General features: G+C 38.4%; 1 protein-coding gene and 1 pseudogene across 9 annotated transcripts in view; both read left to right on the top strand.

Annotated features, from left to right (window-relative positions):
* The window catches only part of TNIK (TRAF2 and NCK interacting kinase), a 347,969-nt gene that overhangs the window by 196,498 nt on the left and 134,431 nt on the right, over positions 1-17,040 (top strand). For all 9 annotated transcript variants that reach the window (XM_059687029.1, XM_059687031.1, XM_059687025.1 and 6 more), the window contains exon 4: positions 11,838-11,963. In XM_059687029.1, the coding sequence (XP_059543012.1) occupies positions 11,838-11,963 (126 nt within the window). The remainder of the gene's footprint in view (positions 1-11,837; positions 11,964-17,040) is intronic.
* LOC132231831 (BRISC complex subunit Abraxas 2-like) lies at positions 13,893-15,686 on the top strand (annotated as a pseudogene).

Here is a 17,040-nt window from a genome sequence, read left to right as displayed (position 1 = left end):
ATTCTTATCATTATTTAGAGCAAGACTGAAATGAAATTTCTGCCTGGATGATCAAAAACAATCTAAGGAATAGACTTTATTTGAAATACAATCTTGTGCTTTCATTCCTTTTTGTTGAGTCCACTTAAAATATGTTAATGTCTTTTCAAGAGTACAGAGTGAAAATCAGACTTGAAAGGACTCACTGGACATCAAAAGCATGTTAATAATTTTCTATTGTCCTGGGGATTTTTCTAAGATGTTTGTCTGCTATACATAAAAGCTAAAAGACCAAAGTCTTCCATCGGCCGAGAAGTGGATTATTTAATGTAACTACATATAGAATGAATTGGTCACATAATGGTATCAAGAACCAATATACAAATTAAAAGAGGCACATGGATGTCTACATGTCACACTTCAATTATACCTTTTCTGGCTTGTTATTTTTGATAGTATATATTATATGGTATGCTCTCTACCATAATACTAATTTCACTAATTTTCATTTATACCACACATTGTACTGATTTCTTTTCTTTACTTATTATTGATCTGAATTCCTCTTTAAATTATATACATTTATAACCAGTAAAAAAGTTGTTTTCATATGCCTATTAGCACTTAGATAAAGTAGTACTTCCTTTTATTTGTCCTAAGTACATCATTCCAATTTCAGAGGTTGCAAACCAGTTCAAATATTTAATCCAAATTAGTTTCTTAATTCACCTTGCCTTTGCTGAATAAGAAACTGCATGCAAATTATACTAATTAGGTTTAGGTTCTGCCACTTGAAACAGAAAACTCAAGATAACAGAGGCCTATGCATGACGGAAGTGTCTTGCTCTCTTGTGTTAAAGGAGTCTGGAATTGACAGCCCAGGGATGGAGGGCAGCAATGTGGTGGAGTAGAAGGATGGTTTTATCTCTCTACTCCATCATTCTGCATGGCTTCCACACTTAAGGTCACGTCCATGGTTCAAGATGGTTGTCAGATTTCCATTAATCACATTCTTTGCCAGGCAGAAGAGGGGGAGGGGTTGATAGCTGAAGGGTAAAGAAGAGAACCCCTTCCAGTGAAATATTTTCTACTTACATACAATATTTCCACTTAGTTTTACATTCATTGGGTATACCTAGCTGCATGGAAGCTGGTAGATGTAGTCTTTCATTCTACCAATGTGTGCAGTTAAAAATCTGGGTTCTACTAGCCAGGAATGAAGGGAGAATGGATACTGGTATGGTCAGTTAGCAGGGTCTGACACAAAAATCCAGATCACGTATGATCAGTCTCCACATAGAAACCCATTTATAAATGTGTGAACCTTCTATCCCAGTACAGAACAAATGAAAATTTATTTATTTCGTTATTCCGCTGAAGTCCTACTACTGTATTTTCCTTGGAGTGAATAGGATCTGCACATAATGCAACGCACGTGGCAGTTCAGCAGCTCATGGTTGTGGATGGAGTCCAAGACATTTGTGCTGTAAAGTTTTATTGTGTGGTTCTGTGGAACTGCAGTTGAATTCCGCTGACATCGTTAATCTCAGGGCACATGTGTGCACAGAGTTGAATATTGATGCGCAAAGCATGACCTGAGAGCACAGGACATTCCTTTTCTAGTTTCTGGTTCTATTTTGTGAGACTTTAAATTGCTTGATGAACCACTTACTTTTACTAGACCACTTTGCTTGGGATCAAAACAGTCCCACAGCTATGTATCCCAGAGGATATTTTTTAGTTTTTAAAGAGTGGCAGTTAGCCTTCCTAAACTGGGTTTCACAGGGCAACTAAGCCCTACAAGAAAATGATCTGAGAGACCATTTTCTCAGTTCTCCCAAGGATGGTACAAAGCTAATGCCATTTTCATGCATAGGAGAGTCGATCCATTGCATACAATGGATGCTTTATAGTATTTTGGCTTAATCCCCTTGGGGAACCCCTGTTGAAAGGGCTGGATAGCTGCCCTGATGTAGGCACATCATTGACCATTATGTAACCACTGACCCTAACAAAGACAAACATGGATACACATCTGGAAATGGTTTTCTTATTCCCAGGGTATCTGATACAGCATCAAATGACTTTTGTATCACCCCCCCCCCCCTTACACATCACAGTCAACATAAGATTTCCTTTGTGAAACTCATGTGGTATCCTCAGAAAACAATCTATTTCATTTTGCCATTTTGTCTTTTGTGTATTATGGAATGTTGCAAAAGCTTCTTACCAATTATTATAATTGTGCTCATTATAGCTGCTCTGTTAAAAACTGAGATGAATTCTCAAAGGTCGTCTTTGTTAATTGTTTGCAATGATTTACTGCAGAGTTACTATCATTTATTGTAATGAAATTGATAAAGCCATAAGCCTGAAATCAATTTTTAATTATTGCTTAAATTATTATTTTTATTCCATACCACTTCTTTTTATTTTATTTTATAGAAAATAGCCACAGAGATTACTGGATATAATGCTCATTTCCTCCCAATTTTAGATCTGAGACAGTTCCAAATTTCTTAATTCTTGCTTCAGAATTAGTACTTAAACTCAGGCTGTCTTTGAAGTTATTTTACTTTCTGAAATAATGATGGGAATTTCTGCATTTTGTCTCTTTCTGGGGATTCCTTCCCAGTGGATTTGTGTACTCTAGATTTGCCTACAACTTCTAAACAAACACCTCTAGGGTGGTGTTTCTCAAAGTGGACAGCCAGCATCACTGAACTATCAGCACCTTTGGGGTGTGCATGAGAAATTCAGATTCCTGGGCCTGCTGCAGAATTTTTGTGTAGAGTTCCAGAACCTGCCTTTTCTATAAGCTTCTCAAAGAGCTCCATGCACCCCAAAGTCAGAGGAGCACTTTCTAGGGTCTTGTATTTACAGCTCTCTGGCCACCAAGTATGAAGATACTATGATTCTTTGATAAATCCCCATATTCATCTGGACAAAAATTCGTGGTGTAAACTAGTTTTTTTTTACAATGACACCTTGAAATCCATGTAGGACTTAATGAGATAATGAGTTAACATCAAGATGTTCACCTTTACAATGATGCGGTGGTGATCACATGACTCAGGACACTTTGAGTTGTGGTACCAAAGCCCCACTAAACTGAGTGAAGCTGATAACAGAATTTCCTGGCTATTGCATAGTCAAAAAAAGAAAAAAAACTCAGCAGGGTCCAGGAAGTCACATGCTGTGATTAGGAATTGTGTCTCTCTCCATCTCTGGGCTCTGTTTTCTTCCCACCTGCAGATTCGTGCTCTAATTAATTCCTTACCCTCAGTTGCAGAGGTGCCAGTCTGAGTATCAGTGGCCCAGCTTGGGTTATGTACCAGCCCTGAACCAAACCCTGTTTCTCTTCAGCCACATCTGTGTTGGGTGGCTAACCCTGGAAACTACCACAGGAACTGAGTTGGGAAACATGATTCCTCAAGAAAAACCTGAGAGCTTTTAGAGAAAGGGGTGGGAAGGATGCTGGGTAGGAAAAACCAGGAGAATTATGTTACTATGACATCAGAGCATATTATAGTGGATGTGTTTAAAACTGATTTGGTCCTTAAGTAAAGTACCCCTCTACTTACATTTTTTTTATATTTCAGCCCAAAATAATAATAATGGTAACTAACATTGATGGAGTGGTTATTTGCCAGAACTCTTTTAAATACTTTCTATATATTTATTCATTTAATTCCCTCAACAGCACACAAAATAGATTCTATTATTAGTCCCAATAATAGATAAGAAAATCAAGGATATTTTAAGGTATCTTGCTCAATGTAACATGTAAATGGTGGGGTGAATCTGCCTGAGCATTTTAACTCTATCTTTTAAGTCCATCTTCTTAACCACATAATTAAATATAGAAGGGTGTTTAGTGTTTAATTTAGTGTGATCTTTCATTCATTTATTCAATAAGCATTTACTAAATACATCCTTTATGACAGCCACTAGAAATTCAAAGATGAAAAAGTGGTCTTTTGCCTGAAGGGGGCACTCACAATAACACAACCTTGCCCTAAATATTTATAAGTAAAGCTAATCCATTTTACAATAAACTTATACAATTTATAAACAAACTTATTAAGTTGGGTGTGGCAGTGAGGGGTAGTGATTAAGCCTAGGAGGACAATCAGACGAGGACATTCCTGGCCAAGGGCACAGCCTGTACCAAGGTGTGGGTCTTGAGAGCGCACAGAGCATGCTCTGGAAAGTACTGCATAGTGTAAAGACTAAAATGTGCTTAGGAGAGCGTGACACATGACGAATCTGGACAAGTTAGGGCCAGGTCGTGAAGATACTGAGTGCTGTGGCAAGGGCTTTGGCAAGGTTTTTAGTTTTTATTTTCCAAATTGAACACTTTGATCAAATAGTTTTAGGCAAAAATTCAATAGACAAGATATAAGGGGGAGGTTTTTTTGGTTTTCCCTTGTTTTGTTTGTTGTGGTGGTGGTGGTTTTTTACCAGGGGTGGGCGGCTGTAACTCCTTCCCCCAACTACTGCTAGACCAATGTGGGGCCAGAAGTTAAATAGCAAAGTAACGCCATGGGATTTGCCTACTAGAAGGCTGCATTTGAAGCCCTGCTTCACTGATTTTCTATTTCTGGCTTATTTACTGAATTCCTGTAGGTAAAGTTAGTGTCCAATCTGCGTCTCTCTTTGAAGAAAAGGAAATGGCCGTCTCCCAGTAGCCTCTGGGAGAGTGTTTTGCCCAGAGTTAGCAAACTCCATGAATGTTTGCTAAAACTGGAATAAAAGGAAAAAAATCTGGGGTTGTTTGGAAGAGTCAGGGTGTGAGAAAGATGCACATCAGACTTGGGTTGCCTGCTTCTCCTAGGGACACCACCTCCATATAAGAGAGAGTTGGACATATGCTTCACGACCTCACGACTTTCTTACATTGGACATGTTGCTTAACCTTTCCTTCTTCCACATGTGTCAATGTGGGTAATATCACTTCCCTCAGGAAGTTAGTGTGAAAAGTAAATACAGTTATTTATAAAGCCTTTGAGAACAATATGTAGGACACAATGTTCAGTGCATGTTGTTATCACAGTGTCTCCTGCAGACATTTTTTATTTTTCTCTCCATGGCACTAACAATTCCCGTAGAAGACAACTTGCCATACCCCCTCCTGCTACAGGGCCTTGGCAACCACTGTTTCCCTGCCAGGAAAATGCTTCCCTCCTCAGTCACACCACATCACACTTTTTTCTTTTTTCCCAACTGGGTAACTTCCACAAGGGTTTTAGAATTCAGCTCAGACTTGGATTTCTTGGGGCCATCTCTCCTACTGCCCCCAATTAGATCAGCTATCCATCTCTGTCACTCTTTGATTTCCATCTGTGTTCCCCACTAGACGATAGTAAGTGTCATTGTGGCAGAGCTTGAATCTGTCATGCCCATTGTTGTATTATTACATTGTTAGCATTGAGCATTGTGCCTGGGATACAAGTAGGCACTTAAATATTTGTTGAATGAATTTATTTAGCTTATGGTTAACACATAAAGCAAATCTACGAGCTGCCTGCAGAATGTCATGGTAAAGTCACTAGTTCAATCAATGCTGCAATGAAGAGATGTGGGCTTAGGCAACTCGTTGACCTACTTTGGGTCTGTTTCCTTAGATCTGTAAAAATATAATTTGCAGGTGCATAACCCCACCTTGAGATAATTTTAGGGGGTCCACACATGCTTAATTCTCATTTATAATGTGTATGTATATTTTAACATTTAATAAACTGTGATTTTAAATATAATAATACACTTAAGAATAGCCTAAGCCTCATCCATCCCTGATGAGATTGGGGAATTTGAGCTGATGAGCTTTTTGATTTTGAGTTGATGCTATAATGGGTTGACCCTTTTGGAGATGTTGGGATGGGAGTGAATGTATTTTACATGTGGGAAAGAAGTAAATCTTTGGGAGACAAAATGTAGACTGTGGCAGAATAAGGGCCCCCAATAATGTCCACATCTTAATCCCCAAAATTTGTGAATATGTTATTTTATATAGCAAAAGTGAATTTTCAGATATGACTATATTACGGATCTTGAGATGTAGGGATCGTCTTGATGGATCTATTATAAGGGTTACAGCAGCAATTAAAAACTAATACAATGGACCACCAAGGACACTTAAAAATAATAATAAAAATGAAATAAATAAACGCAAGCAGCAAACTCTACATTATATGCCAATTTTGAAGGCACTGGAAAATGGCAACTTCTCAATTTGTACTGTCAGGTTATTCCTTTCATGTGCAGAATGTTATTCAGTATAAAGATTTCAAAACATACCCTTTAAAAGTAATTGCTACCAAAATAAGTAAACAAAAAATAATTGTTACTTGTCTTAGGAAATGTAGAGTTTTCTCTATTCTTCAAAACCAAACAAAACTCCAAATTAATAATATATTGAAGCTGATATGTGACTTTAAATTCTCCTCAAAAAATTCCAATTTTGTATTCACTAAAACAACCTCCTTGTTGTCATTGATTATAATTAGATCAAACTTATTATATAATCAAACTTATAAAATCAGTATTTATTGATTTAAAAAGTCTAGTTTTGTTGATGCTATTTATTAGAATCTTGAATAAAATTTCTATTGGAATAATTATTAAATTTCTCCAAATTATTTTTAAAAATTTAAAAATCACATCCTAGACCTAGCTAGTTTGGCTAATGTCCCATGGATAAAGCATTGGCCTGTGGACTGAAGGGTCCTGGGTTCTATTCTGGTCAAGGGCACATGTTAGGGTTGCAGTCTTGATCCCTAGTAGGGAGCATGCAGGAGGCACCCAATCAATGATTCCCTCTCATCACTGATGTTTCTATCCCTCTCTCTCTCTCCTTCTCCCCTCCTCTCTGAAATCAATAAAAATGTATTTTAAAAAATAACATCCTAGAAAATGTTAATAGTCCCTTCAAATTCTAATAGTAAATAATTCTTTAACAAAAAATGTCTTCAACTTCTTGTCACATTTAGTCAACAATGAAGGTGAGAATGATCGACAAGTTGACACAAATGCCTACCTAATAGCAAGGACTGCTGTGGAGAGCAGGGCAAGTGAACAGGAGCAGCAGGGGTTGTAGCCTTGTCTACACATCTGGAAGGCAGTGGCATTTATCAATCTGTACACCTCATATTTCCTTCTCAAGTTCAAACTGACCACTCCCTGCGGCTGTTATAATAATTACATAGTTTTATTCCCATTCCATCGATTGAGAACTAAATTTGGGGCAAACCATTTGTTAAGAGAGCACACTAATATTAAAATGTCTTATAAAATTTGGTCTTTAAATCTTAGCATATTCTAGGGGCTTTTCATGTGTTGCCCTGTGTAATAAACATGCAACTTACCCCATTCACAAGCAAATATTACAAATGTGTCCTAACAAGCTCCTTTATTTGGAGAACCAAAGGCAGGTTTCTCTTTAGCCCTGGATTAAGATATCCCTGAACTCTTCTTTCATGATTAGCAGCTTTGGTTTTATCACCATGAGTGATTGCCCCCTTCTCCCTAGGAGTTTTCAGTATAGAACTAAGAGCAGTGGCTTTGGAGTCGGACAAATCTGGCTTTGAATCTTAGCTTTAACATTTAAACATATGAATGAACTCCCTAAACTCATTTTCCTATTTGTAAAGTGGGATCATTAAACACATCTACTTCATGGAGCTTTTTTGAATATTAATTACGATACTCTGCACACAGCCTCGAGTACAGTGATGGTGAACCTATGACATGCGTGTCAGAGGTGACACACGAACTCATTTTTTTTTTGGTTGATTTTTCTTTGTTAAATGGCATTTAAATATATAAAATAAATATAAAAAATATAAGTCTTTGTTTTACTATGGTTGCAAATATCAAAAAATTTCTATATGTGGCACGGCACCAGAGTTAAGTTAGGGTTTTTCAAAATGCTGACATGCCGAGCTCAAAAGGTTTGCCATCACTGCTCTAGTACATAGTGAGTAATATGTAAGTTTGGCTTTTGCTATATTTTGTCACCATGGTAGTGATTGTCATATCATCATCAGAGGTAGGTAGTGGCATAGAAGCATCACCTGGAATCATCTGTTTCTTTGCATTTGAAAATCACCCTCTCTTCCCATAGTTTTCTATCCTCCAGGAGGCTGGGAGTATCCTCTGCAAGCAATTAGAGAGGGCCACTCCAACACACACATACTTTTTAAGCCTCAACTGAATCAATTTGCTAATGTCCCATTGGCCAAAGCAAGTCACATGGCCAAACCCAGTGACAAGGAGAAGAAATGGACTTCACCTCTTCATGAGGGGAGTTGCTAAGTATTATGGCCATTTTTTTTCAAATTACTACAAATACTAAGCAATAAATAGATTCCTATGATCTTGAAAAAAATCTTTATGTTGATAATAATGCTATGCCTAAATAAACAATCATTTCTAAGCCCTGAGAGGTGCTAGGTATTCTTATTCCCATTTACAGGTGAAAATATCTGACACTTGCAAAGTTTAAATGCCATGTCTGAATCAGCTCGGACTAGATTTGAAAGGCTTCTGATTGAAGTAATGGTTCTTTCGACAGCACTGGACTTGACTTATTAAAAGACTCTTTTTCAAAATTTGTGAGACTTTGGTAGCATTACTTTGTTTTTCCTTATGACCCAGTGGTCATTAGTTTCCCAGTGAGCTTGATCTTTGTGCTTAATTCTTAAGACATAAGAATAATCCATTTAAAAAATAAATATATCCTTCTCTGAAAACTGTACAATCTAATTCTAGCCTCAGTTGTTGTGTTTATCTTTTGAAAGCATCGTAACCCATCTCCTTCAATGAGCCATATTGTGAGAGGGTGGATTGCTTGTGGAATGGTTAAATGAGTTCTTGAAGTCATAATAAGTGCCTCCCTTTCAATTTCACTGAATGATTTACTGCTATCCTTCCCCTAGAATAGAAATCTGGATAAACAGTAGTCCTGAGGGCCTGACAAATTGCATGGTCACTTACAAGATTATGTAAGACCTAGATTAAGGTTCTATTTTAGAGCTACATAGCTATGACCCACAGTGGTTCCATAATTGTACTTTGAAACAGTGCAATTTAAACCTAAAATTCAAGTTATTAACATACCTGCTCTCCTATCCTTGATATTTATTTTTTAGTTGAGAAGATTAATAATGTCTATTTGTATTACACTTTATAACTTTCACATACTTCATTTAATTATCACAAAAGGCAAGGATATATAGTAATACTATTATTAAATTTGTATCTCATTGTAGATGAGAAAATTTGTCTCCAAAAGGATAGGTTACTTTTCTGAGGTCACACAGCCAGAAATGAGTGGAGCCCAAACTAAACATGCCTCCCCCTACCTGCCCACCCTCATTTTTCGAACTCAATGCATATACTTTCTTCATGGCCACATCACCTCAGTTTACCTTTGCAAAGTGATCGAGAATGTGTTGACTTCATTCTCATCTCCAATACTATTTATTTTTTATGTACTTATAAACAGAATTAACTGTTATTTAACTACTTCGTGTCTTATTTTCTTAATGATAGGGTAAGCTTTTAGGCACTCCCTCTATGCCTCAACCCCCACCTCTGATTCTGCCACATCATTCACTATCCTGTTAAGAACCCAGAAGGCAGGCAGCAAATACTTGTAGGAGCAGACCGACTCCTCACTAGGAATGACCGAAGCTGTCAGGCTGCAGTTGGACTGTGATTGGTATTTTACTGCCTCATGTAGTTGCCTCTTTAATCCAAGCAGCTGTCAATGCCAGGCTGCCCACAGAAATTCTCAGGTATGTTTTCTCCCCTTCTATTTAGGCCTAAAGTACATCTGCTCATCCTACCTTCACTCACAACTATTGGGCCCCACATGACGAGTTTAAAATAGCTAATAGGCACTATGGTAGACATTTGAGGCACATTACAGGGACATTTCAGCAAGCTGAAGGTCATCCTCTCATGAGGCCTGTGGTGAAGGTGTAGGCAGTTTTCAATAGCTGCAGGGAAGAATTTCGTTGGTTGGCAAAATGCCATCTCCCCATTCAGCCTCCATCCAAACCCCTCACTTCCTTGCACCATTAAGGCCATGTGCTGCTCCTTGGCTCAGCGTCATAATCATACATTCTATTTTGAGATTAGTCTTCAACGTAGTTAAAACATATGATGTGTAGCCTGCTCAGTTCTCCTAGGTTTTCACATCTCCATTGTTTTTATTAAATTTAGTTTTGTGTGGTTAGGAAATGTCAACATGTCATCACACTCATCTTATTCTTACTAGTTTCTTTCAAGCCTCACTAATGCTGCAGTGAGTGGTTGGACCCTTTCTAGGTATTCATTCTTTCATTCTTCCATTTATTCACAGACACTTTGCTTGGTGCTGGGGTTGTTATAAAAGGCAAAAGATTCCTGTGTTAAGAGTTATTATGGACTGATAGGGAAGAAATACTTAAATGATTAGACAGATAAATGGGGATTGCAACTCTTGTAAGTGATATAAAGGAAGAGGCACATGATTATCCAAGGGCTAGACTCCAATCAGGCAGATCAGAGAGCTTTGTGGGGGAAAGGACTCTAGAACTAAGATCTGGAGGCAGAAGAGAGCTTACAATTCATAGTGAAGAGAGTCAAGTAGAGGGAAGTTATGACACAGACTGACCCATACCTCCAACTGGTACCAGCAAATACTGCACATGCATCAAGAAGTGTGGGGGGTGGGGGAGGGGGGAGAAGTGTAGGCGTGGGCAAGATATATATAGTAGGGGAATTTGACATTGCCTGAGAGAATTAGGGAAGATGTCCTTGAGGAGTGTCAAGTCATTCAATGAAAAATGATGAGTAGAAATTGTGTGAAGAAGAGGAAGTGAAAGAAGACATCATTTGCAGAATGACTCAGCAATGTAGAGAGACTGTAGGGAGGCCGAGAAGATAGAGGGGGCAAGGGAACAGATAGGGACACCATGTTAGTGGTCTTTCAGGTCATGGTAACACCTTACACTTAGGCATAATCATTCTACTGCTACATCTAAAACAGTTTTCCTGGGATAAACTTTTCTCCACCAACCTCAAAAATAAAATACTAATTGAAGGTTCAACTGATGTGCGTGTATCAAAATAAAATTATGAGAGGACATGGGTGGTGAGTGTCTAAAAATGACCCAAGTTGGTGGACTCCAAATTGAAGCTCAGAATGAATGAAACCGGAATGAGGACACTTACTCTGTTGGAAAGTTATCTCTTCTCAAATAACTGCTGCAGTTCCCCTTTCTTCTCATGTTTAGTTTCCTGAAGGTGAGATGGGTACTCCTGCTTTGTGAACTTCCTCAGATCTAGGGAACTTACCCTCACTACCTTTCTCATCTGACTTTCATCATCTTCAGTCAGGTACTTCAATCAAAGTAGACTTCAAAGAAAATGAACTTAAATTTAAAATTTGAGTCTATGTTTTTTTCTTTTCACTTTCCTAAATCTTTCCTATACAAGATCTGATCAGTAATAGGTATTCAATGGACATAGTTCCAAGAGATCTAGAGTGAATTTTATCTCAACAGCCTACTTTGATCTTTAGCAGGTGAAGGAATTAGGTGTTTTGTTTTATATTTCTCCCCCATACCCCCCAGCTATGCCCATTTGCCATACAAACAGAATACCCCTTGGATTGTCAATGTGTTGTCTTGCAAATTTTTTCTTTGTAGTCAATCAAGAAAATCGAGTTATATAATAATTGTGCTTGTTTATCACCACAGAACAGAAAATTTAAGAAAGAAATTTATTACGTAGTTGATATAGATGGTGATGGAAAATAATTCTAAGACATGGATTTTCATGACTGAATATTTATTATTCTAATACAGGATGAAGAGGAAGAAATCAAACAAGAAATTAACATGTTGAAAAAATATTCTCACCACCGGAATATTGCTACATACTATGGTGCTTTTATCAAAAAGAACCCACCTGGCATGGATGACCAACTCTGGGTATGTAGCGCTTGCCAAATTTACTTTTCTTACATGAAGAACAACTAGGAATAAATGGTCCATTTCTCTATCCTCATGACTAAATTTGATTAACAAGCTCTTCAGAAACCTTTAGCCCCATGATTTCCATAACATTGTGGTTTTTAAGGTTTTCTCCCATTTCTTTGAATACCTCTCTGTCTTTTTAGTATCTCTCTCTTCTATCTCTTAATGTAGACCAACCTTAAAGCTAGTTGTTAAGTTCTCTATTGTTGTTTTTTCCCCATTAATGACTACCTATATTCAGTTTTTATTATATTTCAAGCACTGTACTGTTTTTTCTGGGTTATATAATTTATTCTGGCTCTTTGAGGTAGACATTATTATTATCATCCTCATTTTTTGGATAATGAAACTAAGATTTATAGAGAGGATAAGCAAACTGTCTCAAGATCTAAATAGCTAGAAATGGTGGCGCTGGTATCTAAACAAGCTCTACATGATAAGCTCTTCTTATCTGTCACTGATGTGTGTATGACTGACAGTTAAATTCTAACTATATGAGTAAAACACTTATGATCGTGTCTCATACCATGTAGGTACTCTCAAAGGTTGCTTTCCTTTTCTTCTTCCCCTTGTCCACTCAGATATGTGCCCTAGTCCTGTATCTTTGACAGTCTATGAGTCAGATCTAATTGACTGTCCCTTTATTAATAAATTCAGTAATCTGACACCAAAACCACTATTCCTATCCCTGCCCAGCCCAGATTGCTCTTCTTCTCACTTTCCTGATTTTTTCCATTGCAAGTTTTATTCTTATAATGCTTCCTTGGTTTGACCATCCTATGCCAATTCAGTGAAAGCCTAGATTTTGGAGCATCTCTCTCTCTCTCTCTCTCTCTCTCTCTCTCTCTCTCTCTCTCTCTTTCTCTCTCTCTCCCCCCTCTCTCTCCCCCTCCTCTCTCTCTCTCTCTCACACACACACACACACACACACATCCCTCAGTTCATCTCATATATTATTCTTAGATTAATGATTCCAAAAATACCTTTTAACTATTTATCATCTTGCTCATTTTCCAGAAATCTTAATATGTATCTAACACACAAAATTCACTGAATTATCCAGGGCTTAATATATATCAAATTATGTAAATTGTGTATATCCAATTACCGCTATTTCATAGATAACTTGCCACAGAACTCAGTCTTGAGTGGAAGATACGCTCTTAATTCATATGACACTTATAGTCCAGCTGAAAAGAAAAAATATATACAGTGACCACAAACTGTGATCAAAAAGAATATAATGTTGGCTCAGAAAAATAAGATTTTCATTTCATTTGATATCGAATACTACAATTGTTGAAAGTAAAAAGATCTGCTGGGAATATCCCTAGTCCCCAATAAGACCCATCTCTAAATTTAAAATGAAATGTGTACTTTAAGTAAGTAAATCCACTTTGTATGACCACATTGATTTTATATATATTTTATGTGAACTCTGAGTTATAGTAAGATTTAATTATGGCCTCTTAAATGTGCATTAGATGTAAATATGACAAAAATATAAAAGTCATAAGAGAAAATAAATGTGACTATATAATACTAAAGTGAGATACATGAAATTGCTTATTATAAAAACACAAGAAACAAAGTAAAAATGCAAAGAGCTCATTTAGAGAAAATATTCATTTCATAAATGATGAGAAAGAATTTAATAGCTTTCCAAGGAAAGAGTTTTTATAAATCAATAGGAAAAATATGAAATTACTAATAGATTGAGTTAAGAACAAGGCAGCAATTAACAAAGAAGTAGCAATTACCAATAAAGAGGTTTTAAAAATGTAACTTACTAAAAATATAAATGCAAAAGAAGATGAGAATTAGATACCATTTCTTACCCAGCAGCATGACAAAGATTTTTAAAATGAAATATCAAGAATAGACATGCACAGCCCTGCTTATGGTAATAAACATTGGTACAACTTTACTCAGGAGCAATTGGAATATATAAGATACACACACGTCTCCCAAAGAAAGTGCTTTACTTGAAAATAACCCAGGGTTGGAGATTTCCATGATGCGGCTTCCATTTCGAGCTACACCTTCAGCGCTGTGTGTTTCCATGGCGCCAACAGTAACACTGACCACGAAGGATTTTTTCTGGGAGAGGTGAGACAACAGGAAACCTTTAGCATCAGTGACTCCCAAATCAGCAACACAGAGTTTCTGCAAGTCATTGAAGTCCATAACCATCAGCCTTGTTCAGAGTTTTTTAGTTTTTATGACTACACAAGCAAAGGTAACCACGAGAGTTTGAACAGGATTCCTGAAGACCAGAGAAAGAACCTGATCGGGTGGTACAGACGGAGAAGGAACGCCATCCGGTGGTACAGGCAGAGAAAGAAGGCGATCCGGTGGGGCAGATTCCCGCGGAACACACAGCAGCAGATGTCATACGAGGAGCAGGTCCTAAGCAGCTCACCCGCATCCTCCTCCTCTTCAGTTTCATCTCCACCGCCAACAATTGCATGCATACTCTAGAGCAGTGGTTCTCAACCTTCCTAATGCCGCGACCCTCTAATACAGTTCCTCATGTTGTGGTGACCCCCAACCATAAAATTATTTTCCTTGCTACTTCATAACTGTAATTTTGCTGTTATGAATCGTCATGTAAATATCTGATATGCAGGATGTATTTTCATTGTTACAAATTGAACATAATTAAAGCACAGTGATAAATCACAAAAACAATATGTAATTATATATGTGTTTTCCGATGGTCTTAGGCGACCCCTGTGAAAGGGTCGTTCGACCCCCAAAGGGGTCGCGACCCACAGGTTGAGAACCGCTGCTCTAGAGCGTGTCCTCTTCAGACCAAACCGAAGGTATAATCAAAGGATATCCCTTGCTATTCCCAACCTGGGCAACACCAGCCAGCAAGCGTACAAAGCGTCTTCAGTGCCAAACGGGCCTCAGACTCATGCCAAAGCCAGGAAAGAACTCGGCACTGACTTCTTTGACAAGCATGGAGTCATGAAGGACCCAGGGCCATCCATCAGGTGTACAGCGCCGCAGGGGAGGGCGCGGGCAGTGTGTGCAGATGTAGAAAAGAGTGCGCGAGTGGTTGAATCTTGTGAGGCGGAAGTGAACGGATGAAGAAGACAAATCACTCAGAGGAAAAAATGAAAAGGAACAAGAAAGAAAGCTGCAGGAGGCAATGGTCCGCAGACAGGTGCCGCGCGAGTCTGGAGCCGGCGCTCTGCCCTGGGACGCCCTACCCGGGGTTCGAAGCTGATGGTGGAAGTACACGGGCAGATGCTGAGGTCTCTGACCACCCGCTCCTTATTCAGATTTTCACCCAAACAATCAAGAAAGTACTTTGAGCCATTCTCTCGTGGAAACAAGTGTCTTCATGCCTCGACCTCCAGCCATGGGCTCCTCCAGCTTTGCCCCCAACAGTGCCCGACCGAAGTACCCCGGAGCTGGAGTGGACCTTCCTCCTTCCCAGAGAGCCCCTGGGGACAGCGTGGCGGGGTGGGATGACTGCGACTATGAAAAGCTGATTGACCCGACAGAGCCCTCCCGCAGCAAATACTCACACTCCAGGGATTCTCGGCCCACGACTCATCCCCGCGGGGAGCTCCGGAACACTCAGACCTCCCAGATTTAACTACACAGAAGACACTCCACTCAGCACTGTTTTATTAATCACTAATAAGAGAGTTTTTTGAGGACTTAATCTGGTGGGAGAACTGCTTTCTCAGGCCCCTGGGCTCCCAAGAGAACCCTGAGCACAGAACTGTCAGGGCCTCGCATCCCCAGGGCCTCACCCGCAACCCCGTGGGTAGGTGTCAGGACAGAATCATGAAGATAATCAAGTTGTCCTAATTCTGGTGTGATTCATGGGTATGCTGGTAAATTTAGGCAGAGAAACTTGTCAACATAGTTTCTGTTCTGTAAAATAAATTGGAAATCAGAGACTAAGCACCATTAGTCTGTAAATGTTCTGTTAATCAAAACTTACCTCTTGCACTATCATGTCTTGAAATTTACTTTTTCAAAGGGAAATGAGTTTGGCAGCAGCCTTCAAAGAACCTTCTTTCTATGATGAGCCAAATTCATCTTTGCCAGAAAAGACATTTTGATAATTCCAAGAAGCCTGATTGGACCAGACCGGATGTACCTTCTCTTGTCTGCATGACTTTGTAAGATCCAAAGAGAGGGCTTTGTTTTAACTGTTTTCTACTAGCCTGATATGTATTGTCACTTAAAATGGTTGCCTTTGCCGAAACCGGTTTGGCTCAGTGGATAGAGCGTCGGCCTGCGGACTGAAAGGTCCCAGGTTCGATTCCGGTCAAGGGCATGTACCTGGGTTGCGGGCATATCCCCAGTAGGAGATGTGCAGGAGGCAGCTGATCGATGTTTCTCTCTCATCGATGTTTCTAACTCTCTATCTCTCTCCCTTCCTCTCTGTAAAAAATCAATAAAATATATTTAAAAAAAAATGGTTGCCTTTCAAAACATGTACTAATTACCAGTAAGTAATCATCCAAACAAGTATGTCATAAAATAAACTCCTTATTTTTCTTTTGTGGACAAAAATAATAATAACCCAGTACTTCCACATTAAAGAATGTATCCTAAATAAATATTTGGGCAACTACCTTAAGATGTATGTAAAAGTTAACCAATAGGGAATGACTTAAGTAAACTCAGTAGGGATGCTATTCAACCAGTTAAAACGTTGTGGATCTATATTTACAAGCGAATGAGCATTAACAATTATAGTGGGATTTTTAAAGCTGTTTTTAGAAGCTTTGGTTAGATATAATGTTTTCATTTTTGTCAAAAAAGAAAGAAAAGAAAGAAATACACGTGTGCATTGACATGGTGGGGATATCTCCAATAACGTGCACTGGTGGTGTTGAAGATGTTTGTATCTCAGTAGTAATTGCAGTAATTTGATTTTTAAAACATTTTTCTTTTTCATGTCTGCTTTTTTAATCCCCTAAACTTTCTCTTAAATTCTAAAATCAGAGCCACTTCTGCTGTTCCTTCTTTTTTATTGCTTTTCACTGAGCTGTCTTTGCTC

This window comes from Myotis daubentonii, chromosome 3, assembly GCF_963259705.1.
Source record: "Myotis daubentonii chromosome 3, mMyoDau2.1, whole genome shotgun sequence".
Classification (NCBI taxonomy): domain Eukaryota; kingdom Metazoa; phylum Chordata; class Mammalia; order Chiroptera; family Vespertilionidae; genus Myotis; species Myotis daubentonii.
Note: the sequence above shows the minus strand (reverse complement) of the source record. Positions and strands in the feature narration are given on the sequence as shown.